Source organism: Typopeltis vanoorti, chromosome 20 (genome assembly GCF_054136105.1).
Source record: "Typopeltis vanoorti isolate ZY-2024b chromosome 20, IOZ_Tvanoo_1.0, whole genome shotgun sequence".
Taxonomy (NCBI): domain Eukaryota; kingdom Metazoa; phylum Arthropoda; class Arachnida; order Uropygi; family Thelyphonidae; genus Typopeltis; species Typopeltis vanoorti.
In genome coordinates, this window is record NC_143568.1 from 9127428 (window position 1) to 9149663 (window position 22236).

Genomic DNA, 22236 nt, shown 5'->3' on the forward strand with positions numbered 1-22236 from the left:
ACTGAATCAGTCGATATGGTGGAATTACTAAGTGAGCACTTTGCAAGAGTATATCATCCAGGTGGTGATACTGAAAGAATGAAGGAACCATTAGTTTATATGGGAATTGTGTTGAATGAAGTGGAGGTGAATAGTATAGAACTTTAATGTGAATACATCTGTGGGATTGGGTGGTATACCGGCACGGGTCTTATGTGAAGCGGCTAAGGAATTATCAGTGCCCTTGACCATGTTGTTTAATCTGAGTCTCGGGTCTGGTTTAGTCCTGAAGGTGTGGAAAGAGGGGAATATAGTTCCACTGCATAAAGGAAGATCCAAGACTACTGTTGCAAATTACCGACTGATCAGCATATCAGGAGTCGTTGTCAAGGTCTTGGAGAAAGTAGTCAAGGGAAAAATACAGGAATGGATTGATGAAAATGAGATACTATATGGGGGGGACAGCATGGCTTTGTGAAGGCTAGATCATGCCTCAGTAACTTGCTCAAGTTTTATAACACAGTGACGGCTGAACTGGATAAGGGTAATGGGTTTACAGTGATACTGCTGGACCTGGCTAAGGACTTTGACAGGATACCACATGGAATTCTAATCTGTAAACTGCAACATATGGGAATGGATATAGGGTTGGTTAGATGGATAGGTGGGTGGTTGATGGAGAGTAGTTTATTCAGAAGTAGAATCCAAAAGACGGCCTGTGACTAGTGGTGTGCCGCAGGGGTCTGTTCTTGGACCACTGCTGTTTAATTTATTCATTAACGATATAGGGAAGGATCTAAGAGGAACGGTTCATTTGTACGCTGATGATGCAAAGTTGGGTAGGGCAATAGTGAATGCAGAAGATGTCAAAATCTTGCAGGATGATTTGGATAGATTGGAGTTCTGGGCTAAGGAGAATGGATGTCAATTAAATGTGACAAAATGTAAGGTTATGCATTTTGGGGTGAAAAGATTAGCAGCAGTTTACCACATTGGTGGAACTGTACTCGAGGAGCTTGATGAGGCCAGGAACTTGAGAGTGTTGGTGGATAGGGAGATGAATTTAGGGGACACATTGCAGAAGTGGCTAAATCAGCTCATCAAATCACTTGGTTGCTGAAAAATACTTTGACAAGCAGAGACAAGCAAGTGATTGTTCCTCTATACTGAGCCTTGATAAGACCTCATCTCGACTACTGTGCCCAGATTTGGTCACCTAGGTTTCTTTTTGATGGGGAGGAGGTGGAGTGGATCCAGAGGCGAGTGACCAAGATGATAGCAGGTCTATGGAATGAACCATATGAGAACAGGTTGAAGATTTGTGGGTTGCAGAAACTGGTTGATAGGCAGAAAAGGGGAGATATGATTGAGACATTCAAATTGCTAAATCGATTTTATAAGATTAATTCAGAGGATATTTTTGAGATCAGGACTGGTGGTGGGAGAACTAGGGGACATCTATGGAAACTGGGCAAGAGTGTGGTTAGCAAGGGTGTTAGAGCTGGGTTCTTTACTTTTAGAGTGGTAAATGAGTGGAATAAGCTGCCAGAGTTTGTTTAGAGTGCTATGACAGTGAATGAGTTCATATGATAGATACTGTGAGAATATCGAATAGTTGTGTGGACATGATGTTTAGGGCCTCCCTCGATGAGTCTAAGGACTCCCTGCAGTCGCCCGTAATAATAATAATAATATAGAACACATTATGAAGGAAAGTAGTATTGAATCTGATATCAAAATTGGTGATGTTAATCTTAGTTCTTTACTTTGTACATATGATGTTATACTTCTGAGTAAATCCAGCACAAGTCTGTAAGATTCCCTGACTAAATTGAATAACTGTTGTGATAAATTTCTTATGAAAATCAGCAATAAAAAGACAAAGACAATCAAAATAGGCAGAAACATTGAAAACATCAAGTTTATCCTGAATGGTGAACTTTTGAAGAAGTAAAACATTTCAGGTATTTAGACACAGTATTTAGTGAAGATGGTAAATTAAATATGGAAATAGACAACAGAATTAGTAAAGCTGGTATGGTAGGAAGTTAGCTGAATGATTTATATGGAATAAGAAAATTAATCAAAACACTAAATTATACAAGATATACAAGACAATGTTTAACCAATTTTAACTTATGGATCTGAGAGCTGGGTTAGAAATAAATACTTGATAAAAGACTGGAGATGTCCGATGTGAGAGTTCTCAGAAAGATTAGTAGAGTGAACAGATGGCATCAATGGCAATATCACATTAAAAATGAGGAACTTGGCATCGTTGGCATTCAGGATTGTGTTAGTAGTGCTAATCTCAGGTGGTATGGTCACTTAAATAGAATGGGAGAGGGAATATTAGCAAACCAAGTGTTCTTTGGCAGGAAAACAACTCAGAGGAAGACCAAAATGTACAGGGTGGGCCAAAAGTCACGAAGAGGTTTCAATATTTAATAACCCCTTTATTTTTTGTTTTAAATTTACAATACCATAGCATCATATACAGTATATACAGGAAATAAATTTACTCTAGGTATGAAAAATCAAATCTTGTAAATGGCATACATTTTCTTCTTTGCACAAACATGTCCTTTCTAAGGCATTTTTCATGACACCTCTTAGTGTTTCAGGTTCCATTGCTCTGATTTCGGTCCAAATATTGTTCTTCAGCTGATGGAGTGTTTGAGGCTGTTAACATAAACTTTTTCTTTGAGATAACCCCATTGGAAGAAATCAGGAGTCGTGAGATCTGGAGAACTCGATGGCCACCTTATGTCGGAACTGTGGGAAATTATTCTTCCCTCCAAAATTTGCACGAGCCATTGGATTGTGGCCCTTGCTGTATGAGCTGTCACTTCGTCCTGTTAAAACCACGTCATGTTTATCTTGAACTGCTGGGAGTAAGAAATTTTCGATCACAGACCGATATTCATCTCCTGTAACATTGACAGGGTTCCCAACATGGTCTTCAAAAAAGTAAGGTCTGATCACTTCTTCTGACATCATCCCACACCAGACTATACTTAAGGGGGGGGGGATGCAATTCCCTTTGGTGAATTGCTCTAGGATTTTCCAAACCCTAAATCCTGCAGGTTTTTTTTTGCTAATGAAGCCATTCAAATGAAAATGTGCTTCATCTGACATTATCTGCTTGTGGATAAATTCGTGATCTCTCCTTGCTAACTCTTGAAATCTGACTGCATATTGAAATCTGTGGGCATAATCTGGTGGTTTCAGCTGTTGCACCAACTGGATTTTATATGGAAACAGGTTCAAAGTTTTCAGAATATGCCACGTCTGTGAGACTCCAACCTGTCCAAGACTGCCTTCGAGTTGATGTACTCTGGTCTTCTGCAACAGTCTCCCTTACACGCTCAACTGTGGCTTCATTCCTAACCAAGCGCATTCTGCCTGTTCATGGAAGGTCACTTACTGAACCCTATTCCTCTGTTTAATCATTGTTTTGCTTGGAGAATCTCTCACGCCATAAGGGCAACAATATGCTCATGGGTCAGAATTATTGATCCTTGGTTTTGATAGTAAAATTTCATGCTGTTTGGTCATGAATTTTTCCATGGTTAATCTCCAAGGTCTTCTTTATAAAATCTGTAAAGAAAAATTAAAAAATAAATAAATAATTTAAAAAAGTTATTAAATCTTCAGACCCCTTCATGACTTTTAGCCCATCTCTGTAGATGGATTGATATTACCTTAAAAGACAGAAATATAAGATCTGATAACATTGGAATCTTGACAGATAACAGATTAATGTGGAGCAAAATTGCTGATCAGAAGTTAGTAATGTTGTAACTTTTTCATGTAATACTATTATAATTATATATTTTCTAAAGTATTAAATACTTACTAAATACACATAAAAAAATCAACAAAGCTGGTATGGTTGGAAGTCAACTGAATAAATTTATATGGAATAGGAGAGAAATTAGCCAAAACACTAAATTAGCTGTATACAAGACAGTGTTCAAACCAATTTTAACTTATGAATCTGAGAGCTTGGTTAGAAATAAAACACTTGACCGAAGACTAGAGACTGCAGATATGAGAGTTCTGCGAAAGATTATGGGCATGAACAGGTGGCATCAATGGCAATATCATATTAAAAATGAGGATATTAGGAAAGAACTTGATATTGTCAGCATCCAGGAATGCATTAGCAGAGCTAATCTGAGGTGGTATAGTCACTTAAGCAGAATAGGCGAAGAAAGATTAGCAAAACAAGTGTTCTCTGCCAGGTTGGCAGGAAACAGACCCAGAGGATGACCAAGGTATAGGTGGATTGATACAGTAAAAAGTGCCTTAGAAGACAGAAATATAAGAGCTGATAATATTGGAGTCTTGATATTTAACAGACTGATTTAGAAGAAAATTGTAGATAGGAAGTTAGTAATGTAAATTTTTCATGTAGTACTATCATATCCTGTACATCCCTTGAGGCTATATATCAGGAATTTGATGATGATGATGGCTATTGTTATTAAAACCAGTTGGTCCCAAAACACACCAGTTGAAATGAATTTAAAATAATTCGTCTATTATAATCAAAGTTCAGGTTATTGTTATCAGAATTCTCAGATGTTTAGCCTTTTGTGTCTCAGAATTCTAAGAAATAAAGGTTAATTAGGAGAAAATTTGACAAAGAACATTTGTTGAAACTTGACGTTTTTTTTTTTGTTAATCTTCCTTTAATCTTACTCTTCTGTAAATCTTATATGCTCCAAGCAAAATGCAGGTGGGTAATCTTAATCTTCCGTAAAGCTTAAATCTTGTTTCTGCCATAATAACATTATGGCAGAAGCAAGTAAGAAAGTAAAGATTTATCTTTTTAAGAAAAGCAAAGAATTTTGGAGTGCTGTGATAAGTTGCCTAAAATGAATCAGCTTAGTGCAGATGTACGTTTAAAAATTTCACAACCACTCTTGCATATGATCTTAAAAAGCAGATCAAACATTGAAACTTCAGCTCTTACTAATGAGAACATGGATAGGAAGAGAGCCTGATCTGGTAAGGATACTCAAGTTGAATCAGCATTAAAAATTTGGTTTAGTAATGTTTGTGCAAAGAATGCTTCAATTAATGGGCCTTTAATGCATCAAAAAGCAAAAGAACTTGCAAAAACGATGGGCAAAGAAAATTTCACGGCAACTGATGGGTGGTTTAACAGGTGGAAAAAGCAAGAGAATATTCTGTACAAGCGTATTCATGGCGAAGAAAAAAGTGCTGATTTTTTTATCAGCTGATGTGTGGATTGAGATTGCATGGCCAAAAATTATTGCTGAATATTCTCCTGAAGATATTGACAATGCAGACAAAATAGGGCTCTATTTTCATTTACCTGAGCATACTTATTTGTTTAAAAATGAAAGTACTAAAGAATTTAAATCTTCAAAAGAGGGCGTGACAGTTCTTTGTTGTGCTAATATGAAAGGTGAGAAACGAGAGCTCCTAGTGATTGGAAACAGTAAAAATCCTCAGTGTTTTAAAGTGTCAAAAGTTTGCCTGTTGATTACTGTTCTAGTGCAAATGCTTGGATGACTAATGACATTTTCAACAATTGGTTAGTTAAGTGGGATCTTAAATTAAAGCGAAAAATTGTCTTGTTAGTAGACAACTGCACTGCACATACAAACAATTTATCATTAAAGAACATTAAAATAATTTTTTTGTCTTCGAACACTACATCATTAATTCAGCCATGTGACCAAGGCATCATACAAGCTTTCAAAACTTATTATTGCAGGGAAATTTGTGCGAGAATTATAATTGAACTTGATTATATAAAAGACCAATCAGATGCAAGTGCAATTGCAAAAAAACATTTCCCTTCTTGATGCATTGCATTTGGTAGCAGTGTCATGGAAACAAGTTTCAGAGAAGACTATTGAAAACTGCTTCCAAAAAGGTGGATTTTTTAAGACAAACTCTGAAACTCTTTCTTCCGAAGAATTTGAATATCTTATAAATGAAATTTTTGATAAAACCCCAGACGGTATGCCAAAAGAATTTGAAAATTGGTTGGATATTGATAACAACGTTGAAGTGGTGGCTACAGTGACAGTTTCAGAAATATGTCAAGCTGCTTCCGATGAGAACTTTAAACTAATAGAAGAAAGTGAACCTAATACAAGTATAGAAGAACAAATTTTAGAAGCTACTCCAACCAATGCCTAGATGCAAGAAGCTCTACAAATACTTCATCACGGTGTGCAACATAGAGCGACAAACTTCGAAAGGCATTTTGAGTATGAGCAATTTATTCATGAACTACTATATTCAAAGACACTACAGATAACACTAGATAAGTTTTTAAAATAAATTTTATGTTATAGCTTATTAAAAAGTTGTTTATAACAATAAATTGAAATAAATGATGCAATTTTTTGTATCCTTTGTTTAATGTTATCAGCCTGTTATTGTTATCGAAAAGCGACTGTCCCAAAATGATCACAATAAGCGGTGTCTACTGTATTTTATTTTGTGGGCTTTTCCCAGAATGACATTGCCTGAATCTAAAAGAATTTTTTTAAAGTGTTCCATTTTGTATTAATATCTTCAATAGTTCAGATATTCTTTTTTCTTAGTTGGTTTTCATATTAATTTAGAAACTTTTATTTAATTTCTGAATCTTTAAATTATTCGTCGTCTTCTTTTCAGCCATTTTCTGTCCACTGCTGGATGAAGGCCTCCTCCAGTTCTTTTGACGTTTCTCCATTCTTGGCAATGGTTGATCAATTTTCCCCAACAAAATTTGACAATTCATCACTCCACCTTCTTTTAGGACGTCCTCTGCCTTGTTTCCCTTCTTTTGGAATCCAGTTCTTTAGTATGGTAGTCCATCGCTCATCTTCTCTTCTGGATAGATGTCCAGCCCATTTCCATTTTAGTCGCTTATGGTAAAGAATGATGATGTGAACCTGGCTTCTTATCCAGGTATTTCGCTTCTTATGTTTTAATGTGATGCCTAGCATCAACCTCTCCATTTTTCTTTGAGTTGTTGTTAGTTTATTTGCCAGTGCTTGTATTGCAAGTATTAATACACAATGACTGGAAGTATACACTGGTTAAATGTCTTCCTTTTTAAACAGAGTGGGACATCATTGTTTTGAAAAATGCTTTTCAATTTTCTGAATACACTCCAGGCAAGTTGAACTCTCCTGTTTATTTCCTTTTGGAGTCCACAATTTAGATCAATGAGATGACCTAAGTATGTATATGAAGAGACTCTTTCCAAGAAATTGTTTTCTATTATTATGTTTTTTGGTGTTACAAAATGATTAAACACGATTTTAGTTTTTTCTCTGTTTATTTTTAGACCAACTTTTTTGCTTTCATGATATAGGTCTTCTATCATTATATTAAGGTCTTCTGGAGTGTTTGCAAAAATTATGATATCATCTTGTATATCTTAGGTGTGTTAAGCTTCTGTTATTAATTTTTATACCAAGTTTATATTATTAAATATTTCTTGAAGGACTGCTGTAAAGATTTTGGTTGACAGAGAGTCTCCTTGTTGGACACCTTTTTCAATAGATATTTTATTGCTACTCGTGTGAAGTTGGATTGTTGCGGTGTGGTATATTTCCTGGAGTAGGTCCATATATTCTCCAGGAACTCCCTTATTCTGGAGTGCTTTGATTATTGCATTAGTTTTGATGGAATCAAATGCTTTTTCATAATCAATAACGGCTAAACAGAGAGGCAATTGGTTTTCTTCTGCTTTTTCTATTGTTTGTTTTACTGCATGAATACGATCAATTGTGTTAAAGCCTTTACGGAATCCTGCTTTTTCTACTGGTTAATTTGAGTCTAGAAGAGGGGTTAACCTGTTTGTTATTATTTTTGTGAGAATTTTGTACAGATTAGAGAGAATACTAATTGGTCTATAGTTCTTTACTTCTTCTTTGTCCCATTTTTTAAATAACAGTATCAGAGTAGCATTTTTCCAGTTTTCTGGTATCTTCCCCTCTTCTAGGCATAGATTTAGTAAGTTTGTGACATGATGAATTAAGTTTATCACTGCCACGAGTCTTACGTGCATTTGAGATTCTTGCTCGTAATATACTTATTACTAAATAATGATCTGAATCAAAAGTTTGCACCATGATAGGACCTAACATCTAAAACATCCGATAGATGTCTTGCATCAATTATAACATGATTGATTTGATTGAAAATTTCTCCATTGGGAGATTTCCATGTTATTTTATGGATGTTCTTAAGGTGGAATAATGTACTTGCAGTAACCATGTTATGCTCAGCTGCAAAACAGATGAGTTTTTGCCCATTATCATTGTTTCATCATGTAGTTTTTGTTTTTTCTGGGACTGGGTGGCCTGTCTATACCCCTAGACACTGGGTGCCCATTTTAGTCACCTTCTATGACATGTATGAGCTACATTGGCACAATTCTTTAATCCCGGTCACCAAACAGGATGTTTGCTACAGATTACAAACATAGAAATTGAAACAAAAGTTAGGCTAGAGATTACTCACAGATAAATTACAACAAAACCACTTAGTGGGTTTGTTGTAATTTATCTGTTGTGGCTGATATATGAAATAAGAGCTGAAATTGTTGCTTAGAGTTCTAAAGTGGTGGTTTGCTGGAGAATTTATATGTGCCATCCATGTTCTCTGGATTTTTAGGCCACATTTATTGTTTAGATTAGGATGGTTGATCAAAATTCCACAGGCTTCCTTAAGTTTGTATTCATACCAAGTTTTTGTACAATGTAAGAACAGCTCCCTTTCCATTCATTTCGGTATAGGATGTTAAGAGCATGATCAGAGTTCATCCCACATTTACAGTTCTGCAAGAGCGAGCACACTCCTTTGGTTGGACCCTATCCATCACCGGTGTATACAAATAGCTAATGGTGCTTTCCACTCATCATCCTTTCAAAGTCTTTATGTTGAAGCAAATGAATCTGTTCTGTCACTTCTACAGGAATAGTGCTCTCTTAATAAGCCCTGAAAATAAATTCTCTTCCACGACATCTTACGTGGAGTAGTGTTTTTTCTCTACTTCAGGTAAATCAACATTGTATGTATCAGACTGCCACATGTCCCTATGGTATATATATGTGAAAGAGATTATGCATGCTATTGGTATGAATGTTGACATTTCCTGCATTCCATATTACAGCATTACTCCATGGTAGGATTGTACTCCATCCTCCATCTTCTCACTATGTCAACTAAAGAAGTCTCATACTCCATCATCTGTCTACATGTGATTGTTTAATGTGTGCAGTGCAGTGCTCTCGTAATTCTTACCTATCTATCTATAGTGATGGTTCAAGACATGAGACCTCTGTTGGCTGTGCTACTTTGTTTCCTGACATTACTGTCTCCAAGCAGATCCCACCTGATTGCACTTGTGCATATAAAAGAAAATCGCTACGAAAAGTAATTCATATAGACTTGCTTTGTACAATCCACATCCAGTACTTTCTAAGAATTTACAACTGTTGCATAAAGTGAAGACACTAATTTAGATTATATATATTAAGTGGATATTAAATCCAGCATCATTTCAAAGCTGAATACAGAAACTGTAAACGTTTCGTGCGAAAATTGACCAGAGAACTAGCGGGAATACACCGCCGCCATACTACGAGTTGCCCTACAAGAAATCTAAGAGAGCAAAAACTCTCAGTACTAAGGAACTTGAAGCGTTGGAGAGGTGTATTTTCCGTAAGCGAACTCTCGGTTGGTGCGTAAAGTATTTACTAAAATAAAGAGCCAAAAGGCTTCATTTCGGCAATGCAAAATTATATAAATGTAGTGGATATTAAATCCAACATCGTTTCAAAGCCGAATATAGAAACTTTAAAAGTTTCGTTCGAAAATTGACAGAGCTAGCAGGAATACATCGCCACCACACTACGAGTTGCCCTAGCTGAACCTTATAGGAAGTACGAATGCTCAAAGCACCTGTATTGCCTCCTATTGGTTCATTTTGATAGGTTTCAAACTCATTTGTTTTTGTCAGACACACTGTTTAAGTAAAGGTCTCTCTAAAAATTAGGTGATCCCCAGACATCATTTCAAAGCTGAATACAGAAACTATAAATGTTTCGTGTGAAAATTGACCAGAAACTATAAACGTTTCGTGCGAAAATTGTAGGGAGTGACCATTTTGGTCACTCCCTACGAGTGATCAAAAGATCGCCCAACTCAGTGTTGGTTCCACCCAGTGACAGGCTCACCCTACCACTGAGCAGAACTGCTCACATTCCAGGGAAAAGCATCCACCAACAAAGTCTCACATGGGCAAAGGTGGAAAACACTCTCCCCAGAGACTCAAAATGCTCTATCAGGCAAACCCCCCCCCCACTCAGTGGGAGCAAAATTCTGGAAGAAACCTAAGAGAGCAAAACCTCTCAGTACTAAGAAACTTTAAGCTTCGGTGAGATGTATTTTCCGTAAGCAACTCTCGGTCAGTGCATAAAGTATTTACTTTTATAAAGAGCCAAAAGGCTTCATTTTGGTGATGCAAAATTAGGTGAAAATTAGGTATAAATTAAGTGGATATTAAATCCAACATCATTTCAAAGCTGAATACAGAAAGTATAAAAGTTTCGATAGGTTTGATAATTTTGATTTCAAAAAAGCTGTTTCAAACTCATTGGTTTTCGTCAGAGTCTAGGTAGAAACATAAGAGTGCAAAAACTCTCAGTACTATGGAACTACACTTACGGATAAAACCAGTGAGTTTGAAACAGCTGTCAGAATAGAGAAACCTATCAAAATGAACCAATAGGAGACTAATATATGGGTGCTTTGAGCATTCGTCACTTCCTATAAGGTTCGGCTAGGGCAACTTGTAGTATGGTGGTGGTGTATTCCTGCTAGCTCTCTGGTCAATTTTTGCACTTAACTTTTATAGTTTCTGTATTTGGCTTTGAAATGATGTTGGATTTAATATCCACTTAATTTATATAATTTTGCATCGCCAAAATGAAGCCTTTTGGCTCTTTATTTTAGTAAATAACTAATTTTGATGTTTAGTTGTGCTGGATTCCCAGTCACATTGGAATTAAGGAAAATTTGACTGTAATAGTTGCTAGAACAGCTCATGCTTTTTCCATGTACTGTTTGACAGTCCTATATATGGACCGTGGAGATCGGAACTAATTACCTAATGGCAGGAAGCATTGACAAACAAATAAGCCTGAAATTAAGCATTAGCAGTCTAGTCAACATTGAAACAGAAAAGTGGAAAACTGAAAAGAGGAAGTTGGGTAGGCTCTGCATATGTCATGGTCACCTTACTCATTGTTATTTACTGAAGACTGATTACTTATGTATGTGTGAATATTGCAACAGTCGTCTCACTATTTGTCATGTTCTGGTGGAGTGCCAACACTTTACCAAGAAAGGAATGAAAATTTTAGTAATCTGGCCAAGTCATATATACACTTAGACAGATCTTATCAGACTAGTACAAATGCATGAAGTTTTTAACTTTTTATAAAGAATTAATTTATACAAACACATGTGATTATAAATTCTATTTATGTAAATAAATCATTGCTTAGTGTAATTTTTTACAAGTTGCTTTTTGTATATAACATATTATTTACTAATTCACCTCCTTATTACTATTTGTTATTACCTTGTGTCCTGCCATAACCTTTGGTTTGCTGCAGTATGACCTTTACTATGCTTGCGCCAGTTAACCATAAATGAAATCAAAATCAGCTTCTGAAAACTTTGCATTTCTTTCTGTTCAGTATGCCACTTTTCACCTGTCAATTTACATTGTACATATTCATCTGGTCTTAAAATTTTCTATTGACCCACTTTTAACTGCTCTTTCACAGGTAGTCTGTTTCTGTTTTATGTCTTTATTACATATACACCTTATCTATCTGATATCTATTGTTCCTTTCCACTAATCCTCTTAAAGCAGAAGTAGTAGTTGCCGCCTAGCAACCTTTTACAATCCAGCTGCAAACCTACTAAACTTACTTTCTTCCATTTCATTCCTCTCTCTCTCTCTCTCTGCCTGCAAAGTGAGAGAGCAAAGCTTCTTTGTTATCTTGGAGAACAAAGGTTGGAACATCTGCTGAAAATATATTGTAATTTATCCCTTAGTTCATCAAGGTTTGCAGGGGTCATGGTGGAATACCCATTCCTTCAACACACCCCAAATAAAGGCATCAAGAACCAAGTGATGTGTGGCAGGTTTCTCAGTTCTGTTGCAGTACCTGTGTATGAGATGGAAATGTTTTTTGCATGACACATTCTATGCAAATCCTAGGTGAATGGAACCAACACATTCTCAATGTATCATTCGCTATTCAAGGTCCCAGTTACATAACCCTCTTCAATGAAGTGGGTCCAATTATGCCATGGCTGGAAACTGCACACAATCATGCGGTGACCTTCTCACAGTGAAGACCTTCTCTTGGACAAATTCAAGTCTCAAGAAACCTGCAGGTTTGTCTGTTTACATTTCTGCTTAGATGGAAATGTACTTCGTTCAAGAACCAGACATTATGGAGGAAGGATTTATCATAGACATTGGTCAGCATGTGAGCACAGTATTCCTGCCGTGCAGCATAATCTGTTGCACGGCAGGAATATGTACAAATAATGTACAGAATATGTACTGAATGATGTACAAAAAGGCATCTAGCTCCTTAAGGACTGTAGTGACCTCTTTGGTATGCCAGGTTTTGCAACTGTTCGGTGTTGATTGCATTTTGGAGACTGTAACACTTGCTCCAGCACACACCCATGATTCTCTTTTGTGTTAACAGTTCGTGGTCTCCCCAAATGCCCTTTGCATTGCAGCAGAATACTCCCAGTATGTTGGAACCTTTTGATTAAAGCAATGATTGTTTGGGGTAAGCTTACAGAAATGACAGACTGCTTATAAACATGTCATAGGCTTGGATCATTTTCTCTACCATCTCCTTATGAACAAAAATAATGCTTAACAAGAATAATGTTCTTTTTTTTTCCAATGTCAACATCATTATTACAGCTAAATGTAATGGTGTAGACTCTACACATGCTCTTCTATTAATGCACATGCAGTCAAATGGCATATCTCATAGTGTGTGTGTGTAGTAAAGTGGGTGTCGAAGTTCAGTACTGTTTTGGTGTGCCATACCGTGTGTGTGTGTGTGAGATTATATAATATTAAAGAAGTAAATTAATTGATATAACACTAATTTCTACATTATATTTCATTTAAATTTATATATGTTACAACTTCAGTAATGGTCAGATTGCAATAAACTACAGTTTCACATGTCTGCATTATTTTCTCTCTCTCTATATATATATATGTGTGTGTGTGTGTTCTGTATATGTTCTATAAAATATTATTTTTACCATATATTAATGTTTATATGAATGTCATTATCAGTATTGTCTCTTGAGGAATTTATCTCTCTGGTATTGAAAAGAATTTAATAATATTTATGCACTGGTTCATACATAAACTTATTTGGATTTTTTTTTTGTTCTGTTCTTATATTTTTATTCAAGTTCTCTATTATATAAATTTTAGATTCAAGCACAAGACTTTGACAAAGCTATTTTAAAAATTGTGCCTGCTGCACATCGTTCAGTTCCTTCTCCTGCATGTCCATTGCCAACATTCATTGTGCCTCTTTTAGAACGCTCTTTAAATAAAGCATTAAGTATTCTGAAATCCATATACCCTGCTGGTTTCAAAAAATCTTCATTATGTAGTAATAGTGAGTATTATGAATTAACTGTTCTGTAGTAAGTAAACAATCTCACTTTTTACTTATGGTTCATGTGCTTTATTTTTTTTGTGACTTATTATTATTGTTATTTTATTTTTTGCAAAATTTAAGTTTAAATTAGAAACGTTGTGTTTTAATGCAAGCTATGGAAATAATGGTTTAATGCAAACCTATCTACTTATCTGTACTTAGATTCCCTAAATTCTAACACTTCATCTTTTATACACATGTACATGTTTAGAATTCATTTTCAAATAGTTGACGTGTCTAAAAAAATATGTAGTATGTTTATATTGTCCTCCTTCCACTAATTTTTTTTTTTAATTTAGAAACTTGAATATGCTTTTATCCTTCTTTTTAAATTTTTTTAATGTAACTCCTACCCATGAAAGGTTATCATCTGTCATATATACTTTTCTTTCAGTACCTTGGATGCTGAGGATTAAATAATTTGGAAATCCTCTACTCTAGAAACCAGATGTGGAACTTTGTTGCACTGATATGAAGCATCCCTTAAGTAGGATGGTGGTGGCCTTATACAGGCACGACATTCATCTTCCACCTAAAGACATTTACGGTCATTCATGCTCATGGTGGGATTTGAATCCACACCCTGTTAGAGAGTGGTAATACTATACACTACTACTCACTCACCCAAGATGGCAGTTTTGACCACCTTTCTGTTTCGGATGAGGGTATAAGTGTATAACAACCAACTCCTCCAGTTTTTGATCTTATTTATTTAGCATATTGGGGAAATACAAGAAATTGTATTTTTCTTGTATTTTTGATCCTTTATTATGCAATAATGACAGTGCTCTTGAATTCTTAGTAAAATTTCAGTAAGATTCAACTCACAGCACACTGATTTTGGCAGTATCCCACACCCATACTTTATTACTATTTGTAAAATGGAAGTATGATGAAAACATTATACTTTATCATGAAATTTGTTATGTGCTATCCAGTAGTTTCTGACCCTTTGTGGACTCATGTTGTTTCTTTCAGAAGGTGTAAATTCATGTTGGTAAGTTCTCTTACACTGTCTATCCAACTCTTTCATCATCTCCCTCTTTCCTCCTCCTCATACTCTCAATCATCCCCAATATCACTGCCTTCTTTAAAGATTTATCTGCTCACAGATGCCCGAGGTGCTTCTATTTAGTGATCGTTGCCTCCAAGAAGCATTCTGCTTTATATTTTCTAAAACCTTCGTAGTTATTCTTGCAGTTCATGGGATTCTTAATAGTCTCCTTGACATCCATAATTCAAATGGATCAGTCATCTTCTTCTGAATGCTCCAACTTTCACATCCTTATACTACTGTTGGAAATACCATTGCTTTTACAATTCTAACCTCTGTGTCCCCACTAGCATCTCTTTTTATCAAGTTTAACATCACTTTTCCCCATAGTTATCCTTCTTTTAATATCATTTTGGCCATCATTGGTCACAATTTCTTATTCTGGACTCCAGAAAATCATAACATTCAATCATCTCTGTTTTATTTCCTTCAATTATAAATTCATTCAAATTGCCAGAAACCATCTCCTTTATTGTATTGATGTTTAAATTAAGCCCGACCTTTTTTCTTTTCCCTCTTAACTAACAGAATCAACCACTCCTGCTTAGTTTCTACTATGGAGATTGTATCATTTGTATATCTGAAATTATTTATATTTTTGCCAGATATTTTTCTAAGTCAGCCATTCCTATGATGTATTCACTATAAATACAGATGAACTTTGTTGTAACAAGCATGAGAATAATGAGATCTTGGTAGTAATGAGAAAAAAAGCCAGAATTTAAATTATGTATTCTTCTTTCACTATGCGTTATTCCCGCTTCCTATGCAGGGTCCGCATGTTACTTAGATGTGGCTTCCTGTTAGTACCACTCCCAACCGACCTGTCACCTAGTCTGCTGCTGGGGGGAGGATATATTTTTGGCTGTAGAAATGTGTGTTCACGGGGCCGGTTTGCCTGCTTGCGGGATGAAAAATCCCTACTCCCCGCGTCCAAGACTGGCTAACTTGGCTATGCCTGAGGAAGATCCTCAAGTTCCTCATGTCTTTGACAGGAATTGAACCTGGGACACTCCTTCCCCAGTCATATGGTTGCGAAGCGACTAGGCTAACTCCGAGGACCATAATTTAAATTATGTATATTCCCATATAATTGGTCACTTTTATAATGAGTGTACTACACAGATATACCATACAAATTTTGGTAGCTATGCACATTCTTAATTGCTTGGGTAGTTCTTGATATAGACAAAATGAAAAAAATTACAACTTTTATGACTGCCTGTATCAGATTATGTGTTGTTTATAACCCAATCTTGTCCTTGGGAACCATCCCCACTCTACCTACATCTCTACAGTGTCTAGCCTCTGATCCTTCTCCTAAACATTATCATAACTTTAAAATCAGTTAAAAACAAATCCTTCCATGAAGAACATATCTACTAAAATAATGTGTCTCTCAGTTCAAAAATCTGAATTATTCATGAGTTAGAATGTTGTGCAAAAAATGTTGAAGTGTGTGAAAAGTTTTCTTTGTCACACACTTCAACAATATTGACATTGTGAAAGAATAAAGTTGCTTGCATATCAATACTGGAAAACAATGCAACCGAAAGGGAAAAAAATTCAGAAAGTGCAAGCTTACAAACATCGACGAAGCATTGCTTCAATAGTTTACTACATAAAGAAGTGCTGGATTTTCAATAGATGGTCTGAACTTGAAAGCTCAAGCAGAAAAAATTGCTGAACAATTTGGTAAGTAACAATGGTTGGCCAGATCAATTTAAAAACTGACATAACATTGCTTACTCAAAAATTAGTGAAGAATCATGATCTTCAGATCCAATAATAGCAAATGAATTGATTTACTGTGTTTGAGCAGAAATCAGGAATGATTTTCGATGATGAAGACATCTATAATGCCAATGAGACAGGACTTTTTTTTTTAATAATTTGACACCTGGCAAATACATTTAAATTCGTCATCATCATCATCATCAAATTCCTGCCATGTACCCTCAAGGGGTGTACAGGATATGATAGTATTACATGAAAAAAATTACATCGTTACTAACTTCCTATCTACAATTTTCCTCCAAATCAGTCTGTTACTCCAACATTATCAGATCTTATATTTCTATCGTCTAAGGCACTTTGTACTGTATCAATCCACCTATACCTTGGTCTTCCTCTGGGCCGCTTTGCTGCCAACCTGGCAGAGAACACTTGTTTTACTAATCTTTCTTTGCCCATTCTGTTTAAGTGACCATACCACCTGAGATTAGCTCTGCTAACGCATTCTTGGATGCTGACAATGTCAAGTTCTTTCCTAATATCCTCATTTTTAATATGATATTGCCATTGATGCCATCTGCTCACGCCTCTAATCTTTCTCAGGACTCTCTCATATCTGCGGTCTCTAGTCTTTGGTGAAGTATTTTACTTCTGACCCAGCTCTCAGATCCATAAGTTAAAACTGGTTTGAACACTGTCTTGTATACAGCTAATTTAGTGTTCCGACTAATTTTTCTCTCTCATTCATTTAAATTCAAAGGGGAAAAATGTATTGGTAGGGGGGAAAAATCAAATAAAGACTTGCTTGATCGTACTCATTTGTGCACAAATATGACAGGAACTGATAAAAAAAACTGTTATTTGAAAATGTTAAACACTTCAGTGTTTCAAAAACATAAGGATTACTGTGGTTACACTGCAAACAAGAAAACCTGGATGCCTCTGGATAATTTTTAGCAGTACTTACATGATTGGAATAAGGAGCTATTTGAAAAGAAGAAAAATATTTTATTGTTAGTTGATATTTGTCTTGCACATTCCCAGATTTAAAATTTGGAGGCAGAAATAAAGGCTACAAATAATGTTTCTGCCTCCCAGCACGATATCAATTTTACAACCAACGTGCATGGGTGTGAAGAGTTTCAAAAGAGTTTATTAAAGATTTATAGTTCTCTGTTTTATCAGTTAAAGAGAACCGAAACTTATGAGTCTATATTGATATTGGATGTTATACATTTACTGAATGATGCTTGGAACAATGGTTGTTGCTTCAACAACCATATTCAGATTGCTTCAAGAAATCAATAAATTCAAATGAAATTTCAGTTGTTACATAGCAACCATTCGAAACATGGCAAGTTGTTTTTTATCATAGAGAAACAAAAAAAAACAACTTGCCATTTTTCGAATGGTTGCTATGTAACAGTATTCTAGGTTTCATTAATGTCATCGACGAATTTGTACGAGTCGATACTAACTAGTTATCTAGTGTCTTCCAGAGAATGACATTGTAGATGTCATTCATTTTCAACAAAGACTATAAAAATGTTAACTGTGATGATGAAGATATAATGACAAGCAATGAATCAAAATCAGTGCAGACAATCTCTTAAGTTCAAGGTACAATGAACACATTATTCAATTTCTAGGTCTAGAATTTTTTTTTTCTCTCTCTAATACTACTTTTTTTTTTCTTTTTGAATCTTTTTTTATTCAATTATTGAGAATTTTTTTTTTATTAAAAACAGGTAGATTTTACTCATCACTGATATAGCAAGTATGTCTATAACTAGGGAATGTTGTTGGTTCTCTGGTGCTTGTTAAAACAGAGTTGTGACTTTATTAAAAACATATGGAAACAATATACTACCTACTGTTCTACACCTTTTCTTCACCTGACACTGTTCATTTTTCCTAATGCTGTTTTTGCAGAACCTTTTTACATGTTAGTTATCATGCAGTTCTCTGATTAAGAAAATTAGATGCTCAGATAATCTCATCATGTTCTACCATCATATGTATTTTTGGTTTAAGTCAGTAGAGAGTACAATTTGGTTGCCTAAATTCCAAATTGTTCCCCCACCCCTCCACCATTCATTCACTACCCAGTGGATACCTACTAATGAGAAGCACCATGTGAACTAATGTCCGGTCCTCACTGTTCATTAGTTCAGAACCACCAGTTGATTCTCCACATTAATCACGTTAAAGGTAATGTGTGGAGGTCATCTCCTCCCAGCTATTTGGCTTTGACCCATAAGCAATCAATTATGCAAGTCTCTAGTGTAGTGTTTTGGATTCTCTAAGATTCTCTGACTAACTTGAATAAAAGCTGTAGTAAATTTGGCATTAAAATAATTAATAAGAGGACCTAAACTCTGAAATTAGGCAAGAATATAGAAAACTTCAGTTGCATTTTGAATTCATCCTCAACCTATAGAAGAGGTAAAATATTTTAGCCTATTTAGGCAAAGTTTTTAGTGACGACAGCAAATTGAGTTTGAAATAGACAACAGAATAAGCAAAGCTGGTATGATGTTGAGCCAGTTGAATAAATTTATGGAATCAGATAGAGAAGCTAGCTAAAACACTAAACCAGCAGTATACAAAGCAGTGTTCAAAACAGTTTTAAATTATGGATCTGAGAGTTTAGTTAGTAATAAAGCATTTCATCAGAGATTAGAGGCTATAGATATGAGAATTCTGAGAAAAATTAAGAGAGTGAACAGATGGCATCAATGGCAGAATCATATTAAAAATGAAGACGTTGGGAAGGAATTTGACATTGGTTGCAGTCAAGAATGTATGAACAGGGCTAATCTAAGGTGGTATGGTTACTTAAACAGAATGAGAGAAGAAAGTTTAGCGAAACAGACATGTGATGCCAACATGGCAGATAAAAGATCTAGAGGAAGACCAAAATCTGTGTGGATTGATTCAATCAAGTGCCTTAGAAGACCAAAATGTTAAATATGACAGTACTGATGTGCAATAGACTAATTTTGAAGCAAATTGTTGATAGGAGTTTAATAATAATGTAAACTGAATCATGTAGTTCTGTCATTGTAGCTTGTACATCCCTTGAGGGTTTGTTCCAGGAAAATCGTTGATGATGCTCAGGCATTCCTATTGGTCTCTCACATTCTGTAGTTTGTTATGATCAACATATTTTAAAACTTTCTTATAATCAATAAAACAGATGAATACTTTGTTTTGAAAATCTCTTGTTCTTTCCATAATCCATCTCATGTTTGGTATCTGATCTCTGGTTCCTCGATCTCTTCTAAAACATGCCTGTTCTAAAATTTCTCTATTCACATATGGGGCCTAGTCTTTTTTTGATCGCTTTCAACATAACTTTGATTGTATGTGATATTAAAGCAGTGGTTCTGTAGTCTGTGACATTTGACATTTTTGGAATGGGATGAATATTGATGCTTTCCAACCTCTAGGCCAATATATAGTTTCTTCCAGATCTGTTGATAGATTTATTCACTTCTTCATCTCCAGCTATTCTCCAAAATTCCACTGACTCCATCTTCAGGAGATTTTCCTTTTGGCAACTCTTCCATTGTGCATCCTTACCCACTTCACTTTTCATTATCATAATTTATCAACAATTTGGCTCCTTTCAAATTATCTTTTATTGTTATCTTTCTTGTAAAAATCCTCTACATACTTTTTACTTTTTTTTTCTTTCATCAAACATTTTGCAACTTACATTTTATTACTCATAATCTTGAGATAAACTTTCCTATAACTTCATTATCTTTCTCAACAGTTTTCTTATTCTACAGTTCTTTACTTTTATTTAGATTTTTATTATTCCTTTCTTGTCCCTGAAAATCTGCATTCCATTCAACTGTCTAACCCTTTTTTGTTTTCTTTCTTCTGCTATTTGATGACATCCACTTTTCTTCTGCTTCTTCTGGCAGCATCTTGCAGTCTCTCTCTCGTTAATTTAATTAGATTCCTCTTTGGTTCTTATTTTACTGTATATATTTTGGTTTTTCCCACAGTACTTCTAATTCTCTTACTGCCCTGTCCAAATTTCATAGTTCTTTTGTTTTTTCTTAGCTCTCAATTTCAGTTTAACTTTAACTATCAATAATTGATGATCCCTTCTGTAGCTTGCACCAAGTAGTTTTTGCTGCTGTGATAGTACTTCTCTACCTTCTATTGGCAATAATATGATCTGATTTCTGTATTCACCATTAGCTGAAGTCCACGTATACGGTCTTTTTTTTTCATCATCATCATCAAATTCCTGCCACGTACCCTCAAGGGGTGTACAGGATATGATAGTACTACATGAAAAATTTACATCATTACTAACTTCCTATCTACAATCTTCCTCCAAATCAGTCTGTTATTTGTCAAGACTCCAACATTATCAGATCTTGTGCTTAAGGGTCAAAGCTGTATAACTGAGAGAAGACCTCCACATAGCCTTTAAAGGAATGCGGAGAACCGACCAGGGCTTCTGACCTAATGTCCAATCCTTACCCTCTCGTGGTGCACCCTATTGGGTATCTACCTGGATACTGAACGAACAAGGATGGGCTGGCAATTGGGGATTTAGCCCACCAAATTGTATTCTTATTGGCTTAAACCAAAATACAAAATGATGGTACAACATGACAGTCTTTTTTTATGTTGTTGAAAGTAAGTGTTTGCAATAAAGAAATTGATCTTGAGATAGAATCCAACATCTTTCAATTGGTAAATTCCTCACTCCTAAACCACATTTTGCAGTAATGACCTGTTCTTCTTTTTCTCCCACTTTTACATTGAAATCACCAAATATCAATAAAATATCACAATTACCAATACTATACACATTACTTGTTGCAATCTACTAAGATTCTTCTACATCATCTACCAGCTATTCATTTGTTCTGATTAGGATTATTCTGTTTTAGACACTGGGTTGTAACCATAACATGTTCTCTTTTAATGAATGCCAGTCCATTTCTTCTAAAGCTTTCATGTGCAGAGTAATAAATCCTGAAATCATTAGTATTGGAGTGACCCATTCCTGTTCACTTAACTAGTAATGCTACAAAATCTTGAGTTTTTCTGATTTCTCTCTTCAGTAGTTCCATGTTCTTATTCTGTGTAAAATCATTAAATTGGATGCATCTTCTTTCTAAAATTAACTATCAAATGATGATCTTTGCAAAGACTGATCTAACTCTATTGTTCTTGGTAATTTCATTATAAGTTCCCCTCTCTCTTCCCCATAGTCATTTTGATGTGTTCCCACCTGGGCTTCCCATCTACTGGTACCGTATTTCAATAACCTCATTTGTTTGTAATATATTCTTGGAAAATATGTACAGAAGTGGTAAGCCATTGCTTTCTTCTCTCTCTCTCAGTGTGTGTGTCTGTGCGCTTGTGCGCACGGTATCTTTGCTCTTGAGATCATTGCCCATCTGCCAAGGTAACGCCTACCAGGAGAACTTGCAATTCTCCATAAAGCTTAGCTTAGCTCTAGGTTCACCTACCCACCACACTGTTTTGTGCAACTGACTTGAAGTGGTATTATTGAACAGCAAAAAATTGTTCTGTTCAGATGTTAAACAGAAGTGCAATTTTAATATAATACTTCTTACCGCTCCTATTCTTCATTTTTACAAAATAAATGAATTTATGTAATGGAGAAATGAAGTTTCTTCAGAATGTATTGTAGACATG

General features: G+C 35.4%; 1 protein-coding gene across 1 annotated transcript in view; it reads left to right on the forward strand.

Annotated features, from left to right (window-relative positions):
• The window catches only part of LOC150095219 (ATPase family AAA domain-containing protein 2-like), a 538448-nt gene that overhangs the window by 260487 nt on the left and 255725 nt on the right, over nucleotides 1-22236 (forward strand). The window contains exon 13 of the mRNA XM_090410622.1: nucleotides 13520-13709. Coding sequence (XP_090266748.1) covers nucleotides 13520-13709 — 190 coding nt within the window. The remainder of the gene's footprint in view (nucleotides 1-13519; nucleotides 13710-22236) is intronic.